The sequence below is a fragment of the Planococcus citri genome, chromosome 3 (assembly GCF_950023065.1).
Source record: "Planococcus citri chromosome 3, ihPlaCitr1.1, whole genome shotgun sequence".
Lineage (NCBI taxonomy): Eukaryota > Metazoa > Arthropoda > Insecta > Hemiptera > Pseudococcidae > Planococcus > Planococcus citri.
This window is the reverse complement of record NC_088679.1, coordinates 3,133,041-3,158,929: the sequence shown is the minus strand read 5'-3', so window position 1 is coordinate 3,158,929 and position 25,889 is coordinate 3,133,041. Positions and strand designations below refer to the sequence as shown.

At 34.9% G+C, this 25,889-nt stretch overlaps 5 protein-coding genes across 7 annotated transcripts in view; 3 read left to right on the top strand and 2 right to left on the bottom strand.

Annotated features, from left to right (window-relative positions):
• Positions 1-43: 43 nt before the first annotated feature.
• Positions 44-3,875, bottom strand: LOC135841418 (centrosomal protein 43-like). Of its 2 annotated transcripts, XM_065358364.1 has the most exons (9): positions 3,757-3,875; positions 3,499-3,654; positions 3,374-3,427; positions 3,090-3,303; positions 2,920-3,014; positions 2,686-2,852; positions 2,444-2,610; positions 2,236-2,382; positions 44-273 (listed from the first exon to the last, which is right to left on the bottom strand). In XM_065358364.1, the coding sequence occupies exons 2-8, from the start codon at positions 3,577-3,579 to the stop codon at positions 2,255-2,257; spliced, it is 906 nt and encodes a 301-aa protein (XP_065214436.1). In that variant the 5' UTR covers positions 3,580-3,654; positions 3,757-3,875; the 3' UTR covers positions 44-273; positions 2,236-2,254. The 2 variants fall into 2 exon arrangements, with proteins under 2 accessions (XP_065214436.1, XP_065214435.1); XM_065358363.1 differs by having other exon boundaries at positions 3,499-3,816.
• Positions 3,876-3,967: 92 nt separating this feature from the next.
• On the top strand, positions 3,968-6,400 carry LOC135841421 (uncharacterized). Of its 2 annotated transcripts, none has more exons than XM_065358367.1 (4): positions 3,968-4,343; positions 4,435-4,647; positions 4,850-4,987; positions 5,069-6,400. In XM_065358367.1, exons 2-4 carry the CDS (start codon positions 4,443-4,445, stop codon positions 5,227-5,229), a joined length of 504 nt encoding a protein of 167 aa, XP_065214439.1. In that variant the 5' UTR covers positions 3,968-4,343; positions 4,435-4,442; the 3' UTR covers positions 5,230-6,400. The 2 variants fall into 2 exon arrangements, with proteins under 2 accessions (XP_065214439.1, XP_065214438.1); XM_065358366.1 differs by having other exon boundaries at positions 4,432-4,647.
• Positions 5,513-7,036, bottom strand: LOC135841420 (uncharacterized). The gene is made up of 2 exons (XM_065358365.1): positions 6,799-7,036; positions 5,513-6,367 (listed from the first exon to the last, which is right to left on the bottom strand). The coding sequence occupies exons 1-2, from the start codon at positions 6,802-6,804 to the stop codon at positions 5,663-5,665; spliced, it is 711 nt and encodes a 236-aa protein (XP_065214437.1). The 5' UTR covers positions 6,805-7,036; the 3' UTR covers positions 5,513-5,662.
• A 92-nt stretch (positions 7,037-7,128) lies between these two features.
• On the top strand, positions 7,129-9,216 carry LOC135841417 (uncharacterized). The gene is made up of 6 exons (XM_065358362.1): positions 7,129-7,753; positions 7,815-7,999; positions 8,080-8,176; positions 8,247-8,394; positions 8,470-8,719; positions 8,942-9,216. Exons 1-6 carry the CDS (start codon positions 7,279-7,281, stop codon positions 9,041-9,043), a joined length of 1,257 nt encoding a protein of 418 aa, XP_065214434.1. The 5' UTR covers positions 7,129-7,278; the 3' UTR covers positions 9,044-9,216.
• Positions 9,217-10,371: 1,155 nt separating this feature from the next.
• The window catches only part of LOC135841416 (dual specificity tyrosine-phosphorylation-regulated kinase 2-like), a 54,713-nt gene continuing 39,195 nt past the window's right edge, over positions 10,372-25,889 (top strand). The window contains exons 1-2 of the mRNA XM_065358361.1: positions 10,372-10,693; positions 21,968-22,789. Coding sequence (XP_065214433.1) covers positions 21,974-22,789 — 816 coding nt within the window. The 5' untranslated portion in view covers positions 10,372-10,693; positions 21,968-21,973. The remainder of the gene's footprint in view (positions 10,694-21,967; positions 22,790-25,889) is intronic.

Below are 25,889 nucleotides of genomic sequence, written 5' to 3'. Positions count from 1 at the left end.
ATGATTTTATAAAGATTCTAAACTCACATAAAGAAAAACTCCATTGATTAAAATAAAATTTATTTCACACAATTCTGTCTCAATCATCCAACGATGAACATCGTTTCGTAAAAGATTATTTACAATCGTTAATTTAAATGAGGTCTATAAATTAATTGTGACTTCTTGTCTGCAGTGAGTATTCAAAAATTTATACGAAAGTGAGCTTTGAATTTGTATCAGTAACACTCTTTCATCTCGTCAAAAATTCCAACATGAATGTGCAAATTAAACCTGAAAATAAAAAATGATAAAACACCGAAATTAAAAAAAAAAATCATTCCGATAGGAAAATGATTGCATCTGATCAGATCCACATGTTGATCTGATCATGATCGAAGTGAATTTGATTCAGAGATCGTCTGGATCTGATCTACTCAAACAGATTTTATCGAATCTGATCAGTTTTGATCACTTTGATCTGAGAAAATATGAGAAGCACACAAGGGAACGTCTTGAGGTGTCCGCATCCGATTTGAACGGGACCAAGATTTTTGGAAAGAGCATGTTCAAAAACCCCCAAATCCAAATTTTCAGCTGCCCAAGTGAATTTCTCGATTTTTGGCGAATTTTTGAAAACCTAAAATTGACTATTTTGGTGATTTATACTTTTTTTTAAAAAAAGTACACATGACAGTAAAAATGTTCAAAATAAGTCCTAAAACTGATATTAAACACCCAAATCCAAATTTCGCCATTTCCAGCCATTCTGGAGCCTCCAGCGCGATTTTCAATTTCTCCAGAATTTTGAATTTGCTCCAGAAGGCGTGAATATGCAGTTGGGCAGCTAAAAATCGAGTTGTGTATTACACTCGACCTGTTTAACGAGTTTATCCACATTTGAGCCGATTTTGATAGTGACACCTCCAAAGTGGTTTTTTGATCAGCTTTTTTCAAAATTGAAAAATCAAAAAAATCAAAAATTTCCCGTTTGTGAGGAAATTTTTTAAATTTGCGCGAATCGCTGTATTTCGAACACAACAAACATCCTGAGGCCGAGTTCCGTCATTTCCAGCCATTCTGGAGCCTCCAGTGCGATTTTAAAATTTCTCCAGAGTTTTCAATTTGCTCCAGAAAGCGTGAATATGAAGTTGGGTAGCTAAAAATCGAGTTGTGTATTATACTCAATCTGTTTAACGAGCTTATCCACATTTGAGTCGAATTTGGGAGGAACACCTCAAGAGTGTTTTTTTGACCAGCTTTTTTCATAATAAAAATATTATCCAAAAATGAAAGGGAGGCCCCAGAAAGGCAGGAAATGGCGAAATTCGCTCTCGTGTGGTTAGTTCATGACGAAATACTGCGATTCGCACAAATTTCGAAAATTTTCTTGCAAACGGTAAAATTTTGATTTTTTTGGATTTCTTATTATGAAAAAATCTGGTCAAAAAACCACTCTTGTGTCCCCTCCAGAATCGACTCAAATGTGGATAAACTCGTTAAACAGATCGAGTATAACACACAACTCGATTCTTAGCTGCCCAACTTCATATTCACGCCTTCTGGAGCAAATTGAAAATTCTGGAGAAATTGAAAAATCGCACTGGAGGCTCCAGAATGGCTGGAAATGGCGGAACTCTGCCTCAGGGGGTTTGTTGTGTTTAAAATACAGCGATTCGCGCAAATTTCAAAATTTTTATCACATACGAGGAATTTTTGGTTTTTGGATATTTTTATTTTGAAAAAAAGCTGGTCAAAAAACCACTCTTGAGGTGTCCCCTCCAGAATCGGCTCAAATGTGGATAAATTCGTTAAACAGGTCGAGTATAACACACAACTCGATTTTTAGCTGCCCAACTTCATATTCACGCCTTCTGGAGCAAATTCAAAATTCTGGAGAAATTGTAAAATAGCGCTGGAGGCTCCAGAATGGCTGGAAATTGCCAATTTTGGATTTGGGGGGGTTAATATCAGTTTTAGGACTTATTTTGAACATTTTTACTGATCAAGTATGTACTTTTTAAAAAAGCATAAATCACCAAAATAGTCAATTTTGGATTTTCAAAAATCGAGAAATTCACTTGGGCAGCTGAAAGTTTGGATTTGGAGGTTTTAGAACGTGCTCTTTCCAAAAATCGCGGTCGCGTTCAAATCGGAGGTGGACACCTCAACAGGTTCCCTTGTGAGATCCAATCAGATATGGTCATTTTTCTGATCTCATCGGGCAATATTTCTTCAATAATACCAGCTAAGTACCTTTGGCAAAACTGTAATCTCAGCTAGAAGCATCTTCGGCAGTAATTTGAGACTCTTCTACTATACTATCGTCCAATTTACTCGAATCTCGAGTATCGTTTTTATCATCATCGCTGGTCACAGAATTTTCACCATCGTTGATCGTATCTGCGTAAAAATTCAGGGTTAAAATGCTGATGAAGATACGTAAAATATAAAAATAACAAACCTTTCAAGGCAGCTTTCAGCATATTTATTTGCTTAGACTTATTCAAAGAACTGGAATTACTTTTAGATGATGTAAACGAAGACGTTAAAGGTGGTAAATCTTCCAGTGAAGAAAAATTAAACTTCGTTACTTCAGTATTTTTATCACTCGCAGCTTGACGTGATTTTCTACAATAGACGTGTTTTCTGTTTATTGGAAACACCGTTAAAAGTTTTAAAAAATATTAGAAATAAAATGATTACCCTTTGAGGTCTGAGACTTTTTCATTTTTCGTTAAGATGTTTTCATCTGCGTCGTCGATTTTAATTTTTCTCTTCGATTCGGCTTCGTGACTAATATTTCTGGCGCTTTGTAAAGGAAGATATTCCGTAGAGGTGTCCGATGACTTACAATTCGATAGATTCGACTCCTGGCGAAATAAACGAGATATTTAAAATGAACATTATAGAATATCGATGAACTAAAATACAACGTACTTTGATGGTATCCGAATTAATCGACTGATTTGTCGGTTTGCCTTGAATATTACGAATTATCTTGAGCATTTGACTCAGAAGAGGTCTATCGAAGTCTGTAAAATATTTTCCGAATAGAATACAATATTTCACCAGAAAAAAAACCTCTGAAAACAAATTTGAAAACTGACCATCTCCATTGGATGATACGTTGAGTTGATTGCTTAATTTGGATCGATCTTTACAATCACAATGAACACCGTACGAAGCTAATTCAGGATCGAAAACAGATGCTGTGAATGATAACCCAAAATATTCGAAAAATTCTCGTATCAAACATATCAATAGAACACCATCGGCAGTCTTGGCAAAGCTCTCTAATTTGGTGTTTTGTGCTGAAGTGTTCTGTAACATTTCGAGTTAATCGATGAGTTTAAAGTTGGATACATAATAATGTGAGAAAATATACGATTACCTGAAAGCATCCATTTTCTTCTAATGTCAGAAAAACACTGGCACGTAATTCGGCCTGAAATTCGATGAAGTTTTACATCATAATTCAATCCTTATGGTCAATTGAAGAAATACATAGATACTTACTCGGATTTTTGACAAGGAACCGGACTTTTCCAGGGTTTGTTTCACGAGTTCTTGCAATTCACAATCTTCACTCAGAGACATACTGGTATTCGTGATGTTGTGACGGACGGACTTCGAAAAATACTTTTAATTTTAGAGATCAGTAAAATGTTGCAGCTGAGGATGAAAATTTGACGATAATCAAGTTTTATAAATAAATAGTTTGATTCGAATAGATTTTGCAGATTATCAAAGAGTATGTTTTGAATGATTCATTACTTTCATTTGAGTATCTGTAAGTTATAATTCAGAACAAAGAAATATAAAAATATCCGAATTAATTATCCTAATTTTCAACAAGAAACAGAAAATGATAACGAAATTGCGGCAAATATAAATAACGTCAATCGATTCTGAAAATCGATGTCAACGTTCGATGCCTACATAAAAGAATCGACAATCGAGAACATCGAGTAGGGAGGGATTTTTCAAAAATTTAAAAATCTTAGTGAATACTGAATTTATAAATGTTTTACGTCAATCAATAGATCTTCAATAAAAAAAATAATGATCTCGTAAATCTCCAAAAACTCCTTTTATTTTAATTTGAATTTGAACAAAATTACATCACAATCAGCCAGGTGATAACACATAAGATACCTTTTTATGAATCTGGTGTTCAACTTTTTTATACATAATTCTGTTGTTAATAAATTATTCAGCTTTAAAAATTATACGGTGTAGTCTCCAATTGATCTCCAGTGTTTCATGAATTCATTAGCAGAGTCATTTCTTCCTTAGACATCAAAGGACTTCGTGTTGATTTATTCATCAGTAAAGGTTTCATGAAGATGAAAGTCCTCATCGTAAGTTATCAACTCTAGTATTTTTTCAACAGTCTTGTTTCGAGTATGTCTTATAAACATCTGTGAATTATCGTTGATTTCCGTTCAGTAGAATACATCATGCCATTTTCAGCAAAAAAGAACAAACAGCAGAAGAAAAAAGAGGCTGCAAAAGCTCACCAGATAGCTGCAACAACCACAGCGGTCTTAATCTCCACTTCGAAGGCGACTAAACCTGCAAATAAAGATAAACCTAAGCCTAGCAGTTGTGCTGAAAATTGTCCCGTAAATAGTAAAAGTAACGAAAATGGTGACCTCAAAGAAGGTATGATTATATTCGTAGTTTTTTCTTGTAAACTTGCACTGCAGTATGATATAAATGTTGATTGATTTCCATATTGATAGAATTAATATTGAAAAAACTCGGAAGAAAATATGAAATTAAATGCTTTGGAAAAAATCGAAAAAAATAATAAAGTTGTGTGATAAATTGAAGTTTAGTAATTTAAACTTTTGATTATCTGCAGGAAATTTCGATTATTTTAGAAGCGAAATTGAGAATCAATCCCTCCGGATTGCTTTGTTGGAGGAGAAACTGGAGATCAACAGGAATTTCAATGATTTGAATAATACCAAGGAGAGTGAAAACAGAGTCAGTGTCCCACGTAAGAAGAATTATTATTTACGTACATTAATTCTTGATGATTCGAATATTTGTTTTGAAATTTTAATAATCGTTTTCTTAGGTCGTTTGCTGGAATTCTTGATCGGCGTTATTACACTTTATTGTACTATAGAAAGTGTTCTGATGTTGGGACTGATGTTTGTGGAGGAAGGAGAAGAAAATAACTATCGTTATGTGTCAAAGTTCTCAGCTATATTCAATTATTTAGAGTTATTCAAGTAGCCTTGTCAATTTTTATTATGTGTAGTATCAGTATCTGTATATATCTATTCCACTTACCTATCTGAAACGTACGTCGTACATATAAGTTGATCATAATTTTTCATCATTTTGATAGGTCATGTAATCACCTTTCGCGATGTCAACGTTTGATGCCTACATCTACATAAAAGAATCGAGAACATCGAGTAGGGATTTTTCAAAAATTTAAAAATGTTCGTGAATTTATGAAATGTTTTCAAATTTTAATGAATAGATCTTCAAAATAATAATAATAATAATCTCGTTAATCTCCAAAAACTCTTTTTATTTTAATTTCAATTTGAACAAAATTACATCACAATAAAAAAATATGGCCTTTGAAGTTTGATGAAATAACACAAGTTTCAAAAGGAAAATATAACAAACGACAGAATACAAAACATAGAATCTGAAATTAAATAACCAAAGGATTTAATACAATTTCTTTACGATTCAATAAATATTTATGATTAGTAACATCGCTTTTGAATCCTCTGCTGCGAATGATTTCCATATGTCCAGTTACTTCCGAAGATAAACCCGACTTCAAAGGAGTCAATTTAATAATGAATTTACATATACTTCGGATATAATTAGCGATGGTGACAGATTCTTTATCATCTCGAACCGTATGACTGCAAATAACAACTTTCAAATTGGGATACAATGATCGTTGATATACGTAATATCTTACAAATCGCGAACAGTCTTGAAAACTCGAGAGCATTAATACGTAGCTTATATCGTCTATAATTAAATACATCTTATCTTCTCGATGTTTACGAAAAAAATCATCCGTTTCTTTACTGATTTTTTGCAAAACTGATTCGTCGCTGGAGTTTTCTTCGATACATGAATTCAAAGGACTTATGTTCTCTATTTTCGATTTATACGCCGGAGAATTCAAATTCACGCCTAATTTACTGCACAGCTGCTGGTAGTGTTGAAATGGATTATGAAAGGTGAGGAATAGAACGCTAGCATCGTTTTTCAACGCGTCGCAAATCAAACTGGATATTATGAAACTTGCATTGCTACCGTGAACTTCTTCGATGAATGTCAAACTAATATCGTCGGTCAATCCGTGCGATTGTAAATGAGATATTAATCCTTTTGCCACCTAAAATGCGAATAAAAAGTCTATTAACGATTACTCTTTCTTCGATATAACGCTACGATTTTTTTAATTTCAATATTTTCAATTCCATAAGCAGAAAAGCTTTCATGTTTGGGTCGGTAATTTTCTCTTTGATGATTTGTTCTGATTTTTCACCACCGTCGCGAAAAATTTTATTCAACTCGTCAGCATATTCGATCCAAACGCAGTTTGGACAAGCTGACATGCAACATGTAGTTGGAATATCTGGTAACTTGATGTCAGAGTGAGTTTCTTTCGACGAGTCGTTATCGTTTGTACAATAGGTACGTATGATCGAGTATAAGGTCGAATAACTCGAGCGCTGGCAGAATATGAAGCGTTGGTGTGGTTTTAAGAACATCGTAAAGTGATTCGATTAAACAATTGGTTAATAACAATGCTTATTCAACTACCTGCATAGTACTAAACCGCGCAGACGAGATCGCAGAAGAGAACACTGTTTAGGACACGAGAGACGGAGATTGAAGAACTTGAGTGCATGGAAGAAGATGTCTTCGACTCTGAGAGTCTGGGATCTTTGATACAATTATTAAAACTTTTATTTAAGCATTAATCTCGCTGAAATTGAGAAATTTTAATCCTTTCCTCGCCGTCGCCTTTGAATTTTTGTGATAACGCAAAAAATAGAAAAAAAAACTTTGATAAGATTCGAAAAAATGCTGCCTGCATTCTTCATTTGTTATGAAAGCCAAAAACAAAAACAACAACATTTTTCTTATCAGCTCTTATCAGATTCAATTTTTTTTTTCAAAAACGAAACTTTTTCGGAGAATTTTTGAAAATTTTATGAAATTTCTCGAAGTTTATGGATTCTACCCCCAGAAATCAAAATCGATAGACACTCTGTACTAATCATTTACCAATACGGCGCAATGTTTCGCAAAACGTGGCTAAATTTATGTCGTTATCGGTTCAAACCGAACACGCTCTCAAACCTTCCTCTTGAACAAAATATTGCCAGTAATCCTTCATCATCAATCGTTCTCAATCGATTAATTGAAAGTTCACCAAGCCGATGCTACTGCGTGAAAACAGATGATTTAGGTACACATCCAGACCCAAACCAATTGATATCCAGCCAATACGAAATCCAAGAATGTCACGACAACTCGCCTTCCACAGCCGATTCTACAATCAAATACACAACTTACAAAGATCGCTGTGTTAGAAAAATCACCGAAGCCTTCAAATTCTCCGATATCGAAGCATTACATCTGTACGAAAAATATCCATACTTGTTTCACGAAAATATTTGCGATACTATGAAAAGAATAGATATCCTGAAAGATGATGGAATTTCTGAACAGAGTATTTTCAAGAGCATCGAAATTCTCGAACTAGACGATGGTAAGATAATCTTTATGTAATGTCGGTTTTCAACGCATAATAATTTGGTTATTTATTACAGGAGAAATTAAGCACAAACTTCACGAATTGACTGCATGTGGATTCAACGAGGAACATAAAAGTGACACATTTGCTCTGCTGACACTAGAAGCGCGTTATTTTCGAAAAGTAACCTGTATATTTAAAGCTGAACGAGATAAAATTCCCGAAGGAAACCGTTTGATCCATTTTTCCAATATTTTTCAAGTAAGAGTGATTTTTTCCATTGTATCAAATACATTATTTTTAGAAAATTTTCCATTTTTACAATAAAATTTGTTTTGCAGTGTTCTCTAGCAGAAACCGTTGATCTATCTTTGAAATATCGGTATTTGTTGAACAGAAGTTTCAACGATCTGACAACTCTGTTCAAACACTTATTAGGTAATAGAAAATCAAATGTGTCGATTTACTCGTTGTTTTCAGTCAATTTTTAATTTAAATATTTTCACAGATTATGGAATCAGTCGCCAGTCTATTCGTAATAATTTATGGTTTACTTCTCGTACGTTGAAAACTATTAAAAAATTGATAAACGCGTCTCGCACTAATTCAGATCTGAGTAGCGAAATAGACAGAAAGGATCTAATTTTTCTCCAGAAGTAAGTTATTGAGTTTATGCAAATAGTAATTTCAGTTTCATAACGGTACAATATAGCTTTGATTTCTTATTATAGACTGAAAAATAAAGAGAAACACGAGCAAAAATTATTGAAACCGGATCAAACTAAGGAAGAATATTTAGCTGAAAAACTGCAAATTGATGTGAAATTGTTGAAGTATCTTATGTCGCAGTATTCGAGAACATTTAACCAAGATTTAAAACACCTTACGACAGTAATCGATTTTTTATATTCTCGTGGGTATAGCAATGTTCAAATATGCACGAACGTTACTATTTTGAACAAAGATATCGATCTCTTAAAGGTTAGTAGTGTACGCTGTTATATTTCTTCAGCTTCCAAGTGAAAAATGATTGGATCTGAACAGATCCGGATATTCCCTCGATCCAATTATATCTGTTCGGATCTGATTATATCAAATAGGGGAAACCTAATTGGATCTGACCAGATCAGAATAGATCTTATCAGACCTGATTATAAATCCGAACATTTCCCCCTAGGTTTATACTTTTTTTTTGCATTACAGAATCGTTTGGAAGAATCTAAAAAAACCGGATGGGATAAACTTCCTTTAAGTATACTCAATAATGTGGAAAAGAAATTCAAAAAATACTTGGAAATTAGGTGAAACTTAATCGAATTTCGACCGAGGATTGAAACCAAGAGAATAATTATTTCTGTTCGGTGTTATTTATTATTCAACGTGTGATATTGTAACATAAATTTTGTATGTTTTTCATCTGTTATTATTTAGAAAGAAAAAAAAACTATTATTAATATATGTATTTCTGAATAACGTAAGTCTTATTATCAATTTTATTGTAGTTTTCTACCGGATACACGTGAATAAGTAGTCAATTCGAAATGAAATGCAACGATGACATAATTCACTTATGAAAATGTTTTAAAAGGAAACACAAGTAATTTTTACGTTTCAATTTCCTTTGGTCGTCGAATCATTTAAATGAATCGACGTGTTTAGAATTTATAAAAAAACTAAAAAGTAATGCTCTGTTGTATTGTATCACGTCCTTTAATTTTTATGTTGCATGAAAAAGCAGCGAGTAGAATCGAATATGTTCGGAGAGTAATCGGAAGAAGACGATGTTAGAATAGAAACCGAATGGCAATGTCAATTTCCTAAAACTGTATTCAATAAAATCTAAAATGAACACTCGCGAATTTACAACTAAAAAATTAGGAATTACCTATCTTATCTAGGTTCCGTTCCAAGTGAGCATAGATACCCAAAATTAAAATAATCAAGTTCCCTCGACTGATAAGTTTATATTACACAACGATTATTATTAATTTAATTAAATTTTTGACCGGTTTTTATAATTCCAGTCTTTGGATTTTTTAACGTACAATTTTTCAACATTTTCTGTCGAAAGGTGATTAATTCTGTAGCCTATCTGATGATTTATTTTTACAACTCAGAACTCAGCTCCAAGCTAAACTGGCTCAATAGCTCATATTCTGTAACCGAGACACTTCTCATCGTACGAGTAAAGTGACGAACTTCCTGGAGCATTGAGCAGACTTGATGATTTGTACCATCTTTCTTTTTGCTTGAGTACGGTTATCGTTCGACAGCAACAATAATTTTAGTCCTATTCTATATGTTCGGAAAGGGTTTGAGTTTCCAACTTATGGATCTTCTCAGAACCTAGGACCAGTACAGATAGCTCAGAAACTGTACCCTTGTCCATATCCCAATACACTCTGCAGATGGAAAATTAATGTCGAAGAATGGCCTGAACAACGACATCGGTTTCGGTTGAATCATGGTGAGAGCCGTAAGAGGATTGGTTTGGTTGTCTGTACAGAAAAAAAGTGGTTTCTCATCTCCTACAGTTGCTGGCCGAGGTCTTTGACTCTCTGATGAGATACGTGCGCGCGCATCGGATTCGTTTTACAGCTGTTTGTATTGTAATTGACGGTTGATTGGAGTATGGAGTTTAGTTGAAGTGTTGATCGTTGCACTTTTCTGCGTACAGTTCTCGTGTTTTTAATTGTTAATTTATTGTGTTTGTTGTTATTTTTACCTTAATTTTCTTGGTTTTTTTCGTTCATTACGAAGTGCTATGTAGTTTTTATCTGTTCGAGATACTGTCGCGTTTAGAGATAAGGCAATATGGCGTTTGTTTTGTGATGATGACAGATGCATTTTCGAGTGAATGTGCCATTGTTTTGTTCGGAGTTCGGTCGCCCGCATGCTGAGAATAATATACTACTTGTAGCTGTGAACTGATTTACTTACATTTTTTTCATAAAGGTAATACGATTCTATATTATTGTCACAATTTTCTATATAGCTCAATATTTTGCTCTCTAAATGTAACCCTACAGTATTGGTCAGTCCCTAAGTGTAAGTATAATCTAAATTCGATTTGGCTGGAATCAAATTATACGTACATCACTCGAATCAAGAACAATAATCTCGAGAAGATGATACGAATACTCATTCAAAATATGTGTGATAAGAATACAGATGCCCTTAATTTGTGTGAAAATTTCATAAGATTTATTTCACTGGAGGTGATTGTTTGATATTCAACCACAAGTCTTTTATATAATGCATTCCCTGGTACACCGATACAACAAACCGGTTTAACTAATACAATGAGATTAAACTTCATTATATTCTGATACACCAAATTTCATGGAATATAGGTACTTGACTGTGTAACTGTAATGATGCACGTAACTCGAGTTCGAGTACCTAGACCTAGGTTGAATTGATCACCAGACGAATGATGATGATGAAGATGATGCATCTTCTGCAGGTGAAAATACTCATCGTCTTTTTCTGCTCACAATACGAAGAATTATCGATCCTAATTTCCATATTACGAATTTCGCTGCATTTATCGTACTTTTAGTCATCATTATTTCTTCTCTTTTTTTTTCAACAGTTGCGTTAGATTAATCGATCGTCGTCGACATAATGATGAAAAGAATACGTAATTTGTGATTCACATAGGAGTCTCTTGATGAGTGTCTGATGACTCTTATACCATACGTTAATTAAAATTTTTACGAAACAAGACGCTCGAGCTTATTTTTATTCGTTAATTGATCATTATTATGACTGCAGTGTGAGATGTACTCGTAATTTTACGTTTATTATAAAGCAACACGACGAAGGAAAATTTTGACGAAATCGTATTAATTGCGAGGTTTGTGACATGTGAAGTAAGCTTGATACTTTCGTTTTTTTTTTGTTTGCCTTATTTATCACACGAATGACGAAGATCAATCAATGTGCAAACTGCAAAATGGTGTTTCTAAAATCGAAACTCGTGAAATTTTAAAATTTCATACGTGTGTGGGTCAAATTTTTATTGTTGGAACTTGGACGATAAAATTATAGAGATTAATTCGAATTGCATAATTTCTGATTTTGATTTAAAATTGAAGTTTGGTTCCTGATTCAAATGTCAAAATAGGTATCTGACTGAAAAGTGAGAACTGAGAACTGATTTAGAATTTTGTAACGATCAATTCGCCTAAAATCCCGATTCCGCGAAGGGCTCAAAAATTGAATAAAATTGAAGCTGAAATTCGCTGTAAGAATCAAATTTGAAAAAAAATGAAGTAAAATTATTGTAGTCCGGCATATGACAATAGGAGTAATTGCATCCCCCCGCCGATCCTCCGGGACAACTTTTTTCTTAAATGGGACATCCTAAGGAACATTTTAAAGCAAACTTGCCCCAAAAAAAGTTGGCCTTACTTACAAAGTGGCGGCCATTTTGATTGACAGGTCAGCCGAAATCGCAGATTTTGCATCTTGCACGAAATTTTTCAAACCTTACAAAAGTAAGTAGATCGAAAGATCATGCAAAAATTTATCACCTGTCGAAATTTCAAATGCTGAAGTGCATTTTTCGATTTTTTGGTGAATTTTTGAAAATCCAATTTAGGCCAAAAATGAGGGAAAAATCAAAATTTTACCAAATTGACTAAGAAAGCTGAAATTTGGAATATACCCTGTTTTCGACGTGCCAAATCGATTGGAAGCGGTTTCAACCCGTCTTGAGCAGTTCTGGAGCCTCCAGCAGATTTTTGAAACTCGAAATTCCCACAAAAAGAGCCTCCAGCGACTTTTTGAAAATTCCTGAAGCCTCCAGCAGCAGATTTTTGAAACTTTAAATTTTCACAAAATGGAGATAGTAATGTGAAATTTACTCTACATTCCAATTTTAACACCCTCTTAAGACGACTTCTGGTGGATTTCAAGTCATTTTAGAGCCTCCAGCGACTTTTTTGAAAATTACTGGAGCCTCCAGTAGATTTTTGAAACTTGAAATTTCCCCGTTTCATCAAACTGAGATGGAGAGTCGAAATTCATTCTGCAAACTGATTTCAATACGCTACAAAGTGGACTGCTGGTGGATTTCAAGTCGTTTTGGAGCCTTATCCAGCGACTTTTTGAAAGGTTGTATGGCGTTTTTTTGGAAAATTGGAATTTCCTAAAAATACGTAGCTGGAAGCTTCAAGACCATTTGAAACCACCACGTAGTCTGCGAAGTAAATTTCAGCTTGCCAACTCCATTTGATAAATTAATGTTGCCGGAATTTCAAGTATCAAAAATCTACTGGAGGCTCCAGTAATTTTCAAAAAAGTCGCTGGAGGCTCTAAAATGACTTGAACCCATCTGAAGTTGTCTTCAGAGGGTGTTAAAATTGGAATGTAGAGCAAATTTCATATTACTATCTCCATTTGATGAAATTTTGTGAAAATTTCAAATTTCAAAAATCTGCTGGAGGCTCCAGTAATTTTCAAAAAAGTCGCTGGAGGCTCTAAAATGACTTGAAATTCACCTGCAGTACTTCGTAGCGTATTGAAATTAGTTTTTAGAATAAATTTCAGCTTTACAACTCATTTGATGGAATTTTGTGGAAATTTCGAGTTTCAAAAATCTGCTGAAGGCTCCAGAACGGCTCAAAACGGGTTGAAACCGTTTCCAATCCATTTGGAATGTCGAAAATAGGGTATATCCCAAATTTCAGCTTTCTTGGTCAATTTGGTAAAATTTTGATTTTTTTCCCTCATTTTTGGCCTAAATTGGATTTTCAAAAATTCACCAAAAATCGAAAAACGCACTTTAGCACTTGAAATTTCGACAGGTGATAAATTTTTGCATGATCTTTCGATCTACCTTTGTAAAGTTTGAAAAATTTCGTGCAAGATGCAAAATCTGCGATTTCGGCTGACCTGTCAATCAAAATGGCCGCCATTTTGTAAGTAAGGCCAACTTTTTTTGGGGCAAGTTCGCTTTAAAATGTTGCTTAGGATGTCCCCTTTAAGAAAAAAGGTATCCCGGAGGATCGGTGGGGGGATGCAATTACTCCTATTGTCATATGCCGGACTATTATGTCATGGGCTCATTTCGGTCCTCAATGAATTTTTCTGGGTCATCAGGAGCCAGCGAGAATGAGCATGGGCCTCAGTATTGAAATATTGATAGGCCATTTAAAAAAAGACCAATACAAGGGTCCGAAGGTCTCAAAATATTGATTTTTGGCCAATTGCACCCGTAAAGAAAATAAGAATAAATACTCAATTCAGTAAAATAGTAATTCTCAAGATACATTAAGCGTTTAAAAGGACATAGGGCTCATGAGGTATTTTTTTTGGTGAAGGGGGGGCTCCAAATATTCGAAAAATTGTCCAAAAAATACCGAAAAATGCAAGTAGGCAGCTACAACTTTGAGAATCGAGTTTTCTATTCTAATATAGTCGAGTTTCAGACAATTCCAAAAATTGTAGCAAGCCAATCGAATTTTTTGGCCACTTTTGGTATACATTTTTAATAAAAATTTTAGCCCAGAAATATCCCTTTTGGATGTTCAGGCTCAAAATCGCACCCAAACTCCAGGAAACTCAACTTGTGACTGTTTCATATAATTCCCAAAATTTGTAGTTGCCCCAATCGCATTTTCTGACTAATTTTGGGCAATTTTTTTTGAAAATTTTGGGCCCTAAAAATAACTTTTTGAATGCTCCGATCGGCCAAAAACCAAAATTTTGAGACCTCTGGACCTCTGTGGGACCCGTAGTTTTGCAATTGGACAGCTATAAATTTTGTGGTGGATTACCCTAAGGGGTCCTCTTATATGTACTTTCAAAAAGTAAAAATCAAGCCAAATCGATTATTGCACGCAGGTTCTCTTATGAGCTGAATCGAAAGAGCATATTATATTGAAATCTCTCTAAGCAAAATTTCATGTGCTTAACTTCATTTTTTTTTTTTGGATTTTGGGCGAATTTTGGAAAGAATGAATAAACATCAAAAATCACTACATATTGTACTTATTTTAAGGGCGATTTTCAAGAAATTATAATTTTATTGAGGTTTACCAGCGTGAATAATTTCTTCGATTCAACTCCCACACATTAAAAACTAATGATTTTGATCTACTCTGGAGGCTTCGACAACTTTTCAATTCCCTCCAAAAATTTGATCAAAAATTCACTTTTGAAGTCCATTTTTGGAATTATGATCACTGGTCGAGCCCGCATTTTTCAAAAAATTTACTTCGCTTAAGGTGGTTTTCATTTTGAAGTTTCGCAAACGGTTTCGTCCTCTGAGGTTGTTGGATTTCATGTGGAAATAATTCTCATTCTTTAAAAATTTTCTACCAGGTGCCTAACAATGGGACTGGGAGTTCTTCCTCCTCCTCACAATTGAAAAGAAACATTTTTGTCCTCTTTAAAAGAGCCCACAAAACGGAAATCACATAAATTTCTAATCTTAAATCTTTCATTTCTGTATCAAAACTGCTTCAATAATCTGCTTTTCAAGGAAAAAATCTTCCAGCATTGGAAAATTATCAAATCATTTTTTTTTTTTTTTTTTTTTTTTTTGATTCTTGAGGGCTCTGAATGATAAACATGTTATGGAGAGCTTTTTCCTTGAAAAATGGATTTAGCAGGAAATGAAAAGAAATTTGTCAATTCATTCTATGATTTTTAAATTTGTTGGGAGGATTTCTACAGAGGATTATACATTTTGGAAAACAAAAGAATATTTTTTTTGAAAAAGGGGGTTACTCAAAGCAATTAAGACGCACAAATTGAAAAGACCATCCTGGTGAGAATATCCGTGATTTTTCCAACTCTCCAGAGATTATTGTTCCTTGTAAACAATCGTTACAGTAGAATGAGATATAAGAACCTGTAGTCCAACCCCTCCCCTCCCCTCCCCCACCCCAAAAAATAAAACTATCGTACTTAATACAAAAAAAATTCTTATGTCTAAAATTTCGACAATACAATTTGACAACACTACTTTACTAACGATGTGCATCGATAATGGGTGAATAATTCACTAAAAATACATTTTCTTACGCAGTTCTTTGCTCTAATTCGTGGCTTAAAACAAACGAATTTGAACGAAAGCCATTCAACAATAAAGGTATTAAAATCTAGAATGAACAATGAGCGTAGGCAAAATCGAGACTCGAGTACACACAACTTTTACAAAAAATCAATGAAGCGATGATAAATGGGTAAGTTACCTATATAGGATTTACCCGCATATGATGCATCGCAATTCGCATCGCCGACCTAAAATACTCATTAATTTTTAAAGTTATCTCTTTCCCCGGCCTGCAGTCGATTATAAATTTCTTTTTTAGTACCTATACTCGTTGATACGAGTACGAAACTAACGCCTCGATTTTACAAATTTTACTACCGCGAAATAAATTTTCTCTTTCAAAACGCCTATAAAACTTGAGATTATTTACCTCGCGCTGTAGTCAATCACCTACAAGGTCACAAAACTCATAACAAGATGTGTTTGAACTTGCTTAAATTTCTCAGAAGTAATTGTTAGAATAATAATCTCACACACTTTTACCTCAATATTATTACTCTCACAGGTCACAAGAGCCCATTTGATGAGCCCACGTATGACGTAATTTCAAAATACGTACAAGCTCGTCCACTTAAGTACATATAAGATCATTTTCAAACAGATCAGATCGACTTGGAAGCTTTCAAAAACTAGTATCAATTTCCAATAAAAAAAAGGAAAGTTTTTCGATCTCTCTCTCGATCGTTGAAAATTGATCACTTTAAAAACTTCAAAGTCGATCTCATCCTTAAAAATGAAGAAAGTGAACATGTGATTCTCATCTCGCATGACACATCGACTCGACTATATATCCAGTAATCCAGTATCCACATAATACAGCCTGAACATCCAGCAGTGTTTATAAAAGAAACCTTACCCATGTACGAAGTTGGTAAAAGGAAAGGTCTTATTTGATTGGTTGCGACTAACAAACAACCAGGTGAATAGTGCAAAATAGATGTAATACAGCATTTAGGTTTAGGTATATAGAGAAGAGATAGTAGATACTAGATACATGTCGGAACCTTGGAACAACCAAAGTACAAAGTGTACCTACTACATATACATATAACACACACATACTAAAAATACATTGCCGGTGGCGATACCTGTGCATTGTTAGACCGCGTAGAGTGTGTCCCTGCACCATATGCTATGCCTCGAAAAAAAAATAACTACACAAGCATCTGAGCATCACCGCATGTCGAGTGTAAGGTGGACAAATAAAAGAATGTAGACCGCACACTGCCTCAATCACCCTTGTCGATGAAATCGACCAGTAGATCCCACAAGGGAACAGAGTGTGATCTAGGTAAACGACGAGGCACAAAAATAAAATATATTCGGTAAAAGGTACAAAAACAGTGCTCGGTTGAAATAATAATTTCAAACTGGAAAAAGGTAGCGAGATGATTCAACCAGAATTATATATGTCTGTATGCTTTGAAGTCTGAAGGAAGGGGAAGAGGGCTCTGATAGTAACGCTAAAAATTTCTCGTCTACGCGCGAGATGTCTAAAAAATTACAGAACTGGTTTTTTTGTTTGAAAAATGTTATTGCATAAGCGTACTATTTGATAATGCTATCATATCTGTAACAAAATGATTGCTTTTGAGAGGGCTCGCGAGAGGCGTCTATAGAAAGCTCATTGCGAGGGTATTGAATACAATTTTTTGTGAAGTGTTAGAGAAAGACGAAATTTTGTTCCATGACACCTTTCAGAAATAATCATATTATCATTTTACGAAAAAAATCGTCTATTTTGAATTGAAAATACGTTTATCTGTGAAACAAATTACCCTACATGAAAAGTGATAAGAACCTTTTTTGTAGCAAATTTCACGAGGAGCAGTTTTGTTCTTGACCCTTTTCCTCCTAGAAACTATATTTCTTTTGGGGGGGGGGCAACGCTTATGTTACTCACAAAGGAACCTTTTGAACTCCCACTCTTCGATTTCATATAAATCAACCTGATCGAAAGACCATATTCTAAAACTCTCTAAACCAAAATTTCAAGTGCCAAAGTTGATTTCTGAAAATTAAAAAAAATCCAAAAAAGCTGTTTCAAGAACGATTTTTAAATTTTTTCAAACAAAGTGAACAAATGTGAGCATTTTTATTAATTCGACTCCCACAAATCAAGAATGAAAATATAGTCCAAAAAAATGAAATGAAACAAAGATCAGTAAAAAAAATTTAAGAATTTTCAATTTGTGTGTCATAATTGCTCTGAGTAACTCCCTATTTCAAAAAAAATATTCTTTTGTTTTCCAAAATGTATAATCTGCAGTCTGCTGTAGAAATCCTCCCAAAAAATTTAAAAATCATACCTACATAGAATGAATTGACAATTTTTAGCCAAATTTTTGTAAAAAATGGGGCTATTTGCGGTAGGCCAGACATTTTTATTTTTATAAGTTTCAGCACGATGGTGATTTTTACATTGTATGACCTGGAGCCTGTTCTAATTGATCAAATAAAGTCAAACTAGGGGAATGGGGTTCTCTTGGGAGCTACAATTGACCCCTGTGGTTGGAAGGGTCAAATCTGAAAATTACAGAAAGGTCATTTTTTTTGGAGAAGCATAATTTGATACTAAATTGATGAAAAGGGTCCAAATTCATACCATTGGTGAGTACCGCCATTGTGAACAACGTATCCAAATTTCAGAAAGAGGACAAATGTAACTTGAGAAATCTGAGAAGATTTTTTCCTGAAATAGTGATTAACTGATTATGTAGAGGAATAATCTGAATTTTTATTTCATTTTATTTTTGCAATCCAACATACTTACTTGAGGGACCAGAAAAATGTTTTTCTTGGAAATACTGTTGGTAAGGCTATTAAAAGAACTCTTACTCTGCCACAAAAATTGAAGATTTTCATTTTTTTTAAATGTCATCGCTTTACTTGCATGTTTTCAATTCTTTTCAACTGGTGGGGGGGGGGGTTGGGAGACACCGGATGAATTTTAGAATTATGATTTGAAATGAATACTCGGAGTCGAAGCATGAGAAGGTGGTTTGAATGCTCGCATTTTTTTCAGCTGTTTAAAAATGAATGTAGCGTTGACTTTTCAAATTTTGGACCGTTCTAAACCCCCTCTCCCTCTTCCCTGTCAACTCACCGTGTACCTTAAATGTCCTTACTGTCTCAAGATTAACAATTTTTTGATAAGAAAATTGTCAAATTGGGCAAATTTTCGTGTTTTTTTTTGTTGAAATTTTGATGTGCAAGTATGTATAAATCATCTCATTTGGCCAACTGCTGGAATTTTTTTTTAGATTTTCAGAGTGAATAGTTACATTTCCAGACAAAATTTAATGCGATGAAATGTATTTTTCAATTCTTTGGTGAATTTTTTGCAATCAAATTTGAGCTAAGAATGAGAAAAAAAATCAAAATTTTTAACCAATTGACCTAGAAAGCTGAAATTTATGTTGTACATTCTATTTTCGAGTTCCTCCCTCCTCCCCCTCCCCCAAATTAATCATCTCCAGCAATATTTTCAAAATCAAAGTGCCATAAAAACCTTACGTGCCAAAGTTGAAGTGACCCAATTTTCGTTTTTTTTTTCAAAATCTGAATTTCTAAAATACGTTTGGAGGCTTCAGGAGGATTTGAGTTCACATTCAATCGACTTGGCTTGTTGAAATTAGAGTATAAACTACATAAATTTTAGTTCGAGTATAATTTTGTAGAAATTCCAATTTTCAAAAAGCTGCTAGGAGCTTCAGACGTGTTCAAAACAGTTTCCAATCGATTTGTGAGAGGGGGAGGGGTCGAAAATTGTATTTCAAATATTTCAAATTTCAGTTTTCTGGATCAATTAGGTAAAATTTTGATGTAAGTACTCATTTTTGGCCAAAAAATCTGATTTTCAAAAATTTGCCAAAAAATCGAAAAATGCATTTTTGTACAAAAAATTGTGGTCGATGATGTATTTTTGCATGCTCTTTAAATATAACTTTGTTCAGTTTGGATTTTTTTCAAGAATTAGTGAACTGCTTCCGCCTCCCCCTCCTCCCCAAATCCACCCAAATTCCCGTCTCCTGATCCTAGTTTCATGAAAACCTAACAAAATTTAATATTCACGTACATAATCTATGAAAAAAAGTTGCCATTGATGACTTGGAAAATTTGACGACCTCCCTCCTGCTCCTGCTCCTGAAATAGTCCGGCATATGACAATAGGAGTAATTAAGGGGACATCCTAAGGAACATTTTAAAGCAAACTTGCCCAAAAAAAAGTTGGCCTTACTTACAAAATGGCGACCATTTTGATTGACAGGTTAGCCGAAATCGCAGATTTTGCGTTTCAACATAGGACTTGCACGAAATTTTTCAAACTTTACAAAGGTAGATCGAAAGATCATGCTAAAATTTATCACCTGTCAAAATTTCAAGTGCTAAAGTGCGTTTTTCGATTTTTGGTGAATTTTTGAAAATCGAATTCAGACCAAAAATGAGGGAAAAAATCAAAATTTTACCAAATTGACCAAGAAAGCTGAATTTTGGGATACACCCTATTTTCGACATTCCAAATCGATTGGAAACGGTTTCAACCCGTTTTGAGCAGTTCTGGAGCCTCCAGCAGATTTTTGAAACTCGAAATTCCCACAAAATTCCATCAAATTGGAGTTGTAAAGCTGAAATTTATTCTAAAAACTAATTTCAATACGCTTCGAAGACTACTGAAGGTAAATTTCAAGTCGTTTTCGAGCCTCCAGCGAGTTTTCGAAAGGTTGTATGGCGTTGTTTTGCAAAATTGAAATTTCTTTAAAGTAGCTGGAAGCTTCAAAACCATTTGAAACCACCATGTAGTCTGCGAAGTAAATTTCGGCTTGTCAACTCCATTTGATAAATTAATGTTTGGGAAATTTCAAGTTTCAAAAATCTACTGGAGGCTCCAGTAATTTTCAAAAAAGTCGCTGGAGGCTCTAAAACGACTTGAAATTCACCAGCAGTCCACTTCGTAGCGTATTGAAATTAGTTTGAAGAATGAATTTCGACTCTCCACCTCAGTTTGAATGATGAAATTTTGGGGAAATTTCAAGTTTCAAAAATCTACTGGAGGCTCCAGTAATTTTCAAAAAAGTCGCTGGAGGCCCTAAAATGACCGAACTCACCTGAAGTCGTCTTTAGAGGGTGTTAAAATTGGAGTGTAGAGTAAATTTCAGCTTTCCATCTCCATTTTGATGAAATTTTGTGAAAATTTTAAGTTTCAAAAATCTGCTGGAGGTTTCAGGAATTTTCGAAAAGTCGCTGGAGGCTCCAAAACGACTTGAAATTCAACTTCAGTACTTCGTAGCGTATTGAAATTAGTTTTTAGAATAAATTTTAGCTTTACAACTCCAATTTTATGGAATTTTGTGATAATTTCGAGTTTTAAAAAATTGCTGGAGGCTCCAGAACTGCTCAAAACGGGTTGAAACCGTTTCCAATCGATTTGGAATGTCGAAAATAGGGTGTATCCCAAATTTCAGCTTTCTTGGTCAATTTGGTAAAATTTTGATTTTTTCCCTCATTTTTGGGCTGAATTCGATTTTCAAAAATTCACCAAATGGAAAAACGCACTTTAGCACTTGAAATTTTGACAGGTGATAAATTTTAGCATGATCTTTCGATCTTGGAGCTGGGTAACTTCGTGTTTCAGCCTCGACAATGTTACGCCACGAAAGCTTTACTGGCTGATTTTTTGTTTCATCAGATTGCATCAACTTGCCTAAATTAGAAAATTATAATTTGACAAAAACTGATCAACGATTTTATACATTTTATTCGTTATGCCTGCCATACCGTAAAATACGTACTTTTGAAACACCCAGTACATGTTATCGTAATAGTGTGCTTCTGAACTATAGTAAATTGAACTCGCAATTTTAGTTCATTCCACGCACATGTAGGTATAAAAACGTAAATTCGACGAATCACCACGCCGGTCGCGCACACCTCTCTCCTCAGGTCAGCGAACTTTAACCAGTCTGGACGACGACTAAAAAATTTACTGCGAAAAAAATTTCGTTACATTGCGTAACAGTTATGGCGACGCGGCAGGACTCCCTCTAGCTCATACGATATAGACGTGGTGCGGTGAACTATAATATAGCAATACTTGTAGCAATATAGCTGTCCGAGGTATCGGAATATTAATCACATGTTTTCTCGTTTGGTTATTTCAGGTTCGAATGATGTGGCTGGAAACGAAAACGGGCGATGTGCAGTTCATCTGCTCGGCACCACCTTCGAACTTGCGCCATTCGGCGTCGTTCTCGTGTCTTTCAAAAAACGACGCCTCTCAAGTATCCGAAAAACCGTACCGCTCGAGGACAGCGACTTTGACGGCCGGAGATGTAGAATACGGATTCGCGGCCATCCGAAGACCTCCCGAAGCCTGCGTGCCTTCGGACTACAGCTGCTGCGATTTGATACCAGAACGAGACGAACCGGGCGATGTGCCCAGGTTGACGAAAAGCGGCGACCGCGAAAGGCCCAACTTGCTGCGTGAAATGTTGATCAAGAAAAGCGTCGGTTTATTGAATCCGAACGTTTGGTGGGCCCCCAAGCTGCGGGCTAAGAACACGGCCAAGAGTAGCAGCGCCGCTGATAAAGTGCCGGAAATGCAGCAGCAATCGCAAAAGCGTTGGAGAAGTTTGGGCGCCTTGTTGAAGGTCTCGAATGGCAGTACACCGCGTGGTACGTGCAACGCTCATCAACCTTCTTTGCCGGCTAAATCGTTTTATTTGCTGGACGATTTTTTAATACCGTCCGAAAGTACCCATACCCATACCCATAGCCAAGCTGCGGCCAATGTTAAACAGAACGTGAGCCGAGCTACGAGTACGAATCAGACGTCCGCTAATTCGATTATGGTGGAATTACCGACGTTGAAATCGCCGTTAGCGCCAGTTCCTCCGCCACCGGTGCGTTACCACGAATGTAGAAACGAATGCTCGCCGTATAGAAATTGTCGTGATTGTTCTGCTTTCTCATCACCTACTACCGTAAGTGTGCAATTACACTTTAATTAGAATTACTTACTATACTCGTATTTCGATGGCAACGGTGCGACGCCGACGCCGAGCGACGCCGCCGTCGCCGTAGTCATTGCCATAGACACCCCGCTCTGGTCAGCCAACGTCGTCGCCGCCGCCTCGTGCCAGTACCATGGTTTAGGAAAAGTGCGAGTTTTTGCAAATCGAAAGTGACGAATTATGACAGATCATCGTGAAAGTTGCGATGATGATTTTCTTTTCGAGTTCGACATGGTAGTGATTTGAAAATCTGAAATTCGCCATTTTCAAGTTCAGTTCTGGAGATTCTCCAGATGTCAGTTCTGTGATTTTATGTGACCTTGAATTTGATCTAGATAGGCAAAAATTAGATTTTCATCTGCTTGTGATATTTTTAATTGGAAACCCTATTTTTTCCCGAGAATTCAAACTGGACGTATGAGACATAGTATTTGACCTTTCCTAGGTTCCTACAAATATTTTTCATGGAATATTAACCTACTCACTCTGAACTTCACACTTTTCAGTAACGATTTTCCAGTTGGAAACAAAAAACCCAAAAATTCACTAAAATTCCAAAATTTACCAAAATTTAATAAAAATTAGAAAACAACCAAAAATCCAAAAAAATGTCTCAAAAATGTGAACTTTTTCAAAAATTGCTTATAAAAGACCGTCTTGATCTCTTGAACTCGCACACTTCGATTTGAACGAAACCAAACAAAACTAAAATAACATATCCTAAAACTCCTTTAACCAAAATTTCATAATCAAAAATTAATTTTTGGTACATTTTTGAAAATTTAAAAAATCGAAAGAAGCTGTTTCGAGAGTGATTTTCAAACTTTTTCACGAAATGTAATTTTTTTGAGAGCAGAGTTCACTAGTGCGAATAATTCCTTCAATTCAACACCTACACATCAGTTTTGAGGCATTATGGAATCCCCAGTGATTTTTAAATTTTCTTCAGAAAGTTTAAATCGCTCTGAAAGAGTCAAAAATGAACTTGAGCACCTGTAACTTCGGTCGATGCATATTGGACACACTCTCCAGGAATGTGAGCTCAAAAGGGAATCTTTGACCATTTTTGTGAATTCCAGAAAAAAGTGAGAAAAATCAAATTTTCAAAAAAGGTATTATAACGAACGACTTTTTCAACAAGATATCGTCTGGTATGCTTACTCGGTCGCCTGACTCGAAAAGAATCGCATTCTGACTTTTTTGGAGCCTCCAGCGAGTGATCGAATCTCTCCAGAAATTTCAAATCGCTTTGGAGGAGGCAAAAATCAACTCGAGTGCTTGAAATTTTGGTTACGGAGGTTTTAGGACATGCTCTCTGGATCTAGCTGATTTTGTTTCAAATCGCAGAATTTGAGTCGAAGGGTTTCTTTATCAGTTGAATTCATCAGTTTGGGTCAATCCATGTCGAATGAGTCTGGTTTTGAGTCTAGGTCCTCAGATTTTTTGCTTAATTTTTTTTTTTAGTTCCCTAATAATCCCAGGACTTCTTTGGGGCAGTTGAAGAGGGGATTATTTTTTTCACAAGTTGAAATTTCTAATCATAATTTTGTCAAATTTTCACGGCTTGTACTAGGTTATTTTTTGAGTAACAAAGTTACCTATACTGAAGTTAGTAAAAGTAATTTTTGGTTACTTTTTTAAAAATTTTGGTTTCCGTTGAATTGTTACCTTTTCCGAAAATTTTCCAAAATCCAATTTTTTTTGAATTTTGGGCCTACTTTGTAAAGAAAACAAGAAAAAAATGTCTCGCCCCCCCCCCCAGAAAAAACTAAAATAGGTAGTAACAAATCTCGTATTTTTCAAAATCGCCAACAAACCTCGTTTATTGCTAAAAACTTCTCAAAATTGTGGTTTCTCGTAAAAAAAATTCCGAAGTTATTTTTTTTTCAGAAAAAAAATTCCAGAAGTCTCGTTTTTTGGCAAAAATAGTTGAAAATGATCAAAAACATGATTGGAAGTTTTTAAAAGTCAGACATGATGAATCTTGCTTTTTGCTAAGATTGACAAAATACTTTATTTTCAACACAAATTCACGCTTTTCAGCGAAACTGGTACCGTACTTCTAAGTCTCTCCCCTCCTCCCCAAAAAAAACTTCAAATTCACGCTTTTTTGAAAAAATTTCCAAAAAATATTGTTTTTTGCCTGATGCAGATGATTCCCAAAAAGCCCTGATTATTGCAAAAATAGCCTGTCTTGCATTTTGTGCTGTCAAAATGTCCGATTATTAGCAAAATTTCGAAAAATTGTTTCGTTAAGCTCTAAAATTGTTGTCGAAGTCTCATTTCCAACCAGGAAAAAGTTCCATCTTTCACCTGACTTACAAAAAAGTCTCATTTGCCAAAATTTGCTAAAAGTTTTTTTTTTTTTGCGACAAATTCCAAAATGTCTCACTCTTTTGTAAAAATTTGACCTAATTTGTCGCTATTTTACCAGAAATTGTCGAAAATTTCGCTTCTTACTGTAAATTGCGAAGTATTCTCACTTCGCTGCCCCAAATTTCTAAAAAGTTGTTGATTTTTTTTAAAACCGAAAAAAGTTACAAAGTAAATTTTTTTGACAAAATATCGAAAAAGTATCACTGTTTTGGCAGCAATAGCCAAAAAATCCAGCTTTTTTCCAAAATTGTTCGTACAAGTTTCTATCGAGCTCCATTTATAGATTTTAGTTAAAAACGAAAAGTTATGGTTTTTTCGGTGATTTTTTTTTTCTGCATTGAAATGTTTTGTCACTTTTTTGGTTACTTTTTGGATATTTTTCGTGCTTTTTTCGTCATAAAAGTGTACCTTTTTTTGGAAGAGGGCCGGGGGGGGGGATCAAGTACGAGCCCTGAATTTTGTGAGACATTTGATCGTTTCATGTGTTTTCCAAAGCAGTTTATTGATTTGACCCCTACAACGGCTTCCCCTCCCCAATTGCTTTTTTTACAATTTTTTTTACGGAGGGCCAATTAGAACGTTGGAGGGGCCAAATTAGGAAAATAATTTTGTATTCGTATTCAGGCTCCCTAAAACCATAAGAAATTATGGCTCGATATTCATATTCAGCGATTTCAAAACTTTAATAAACCAT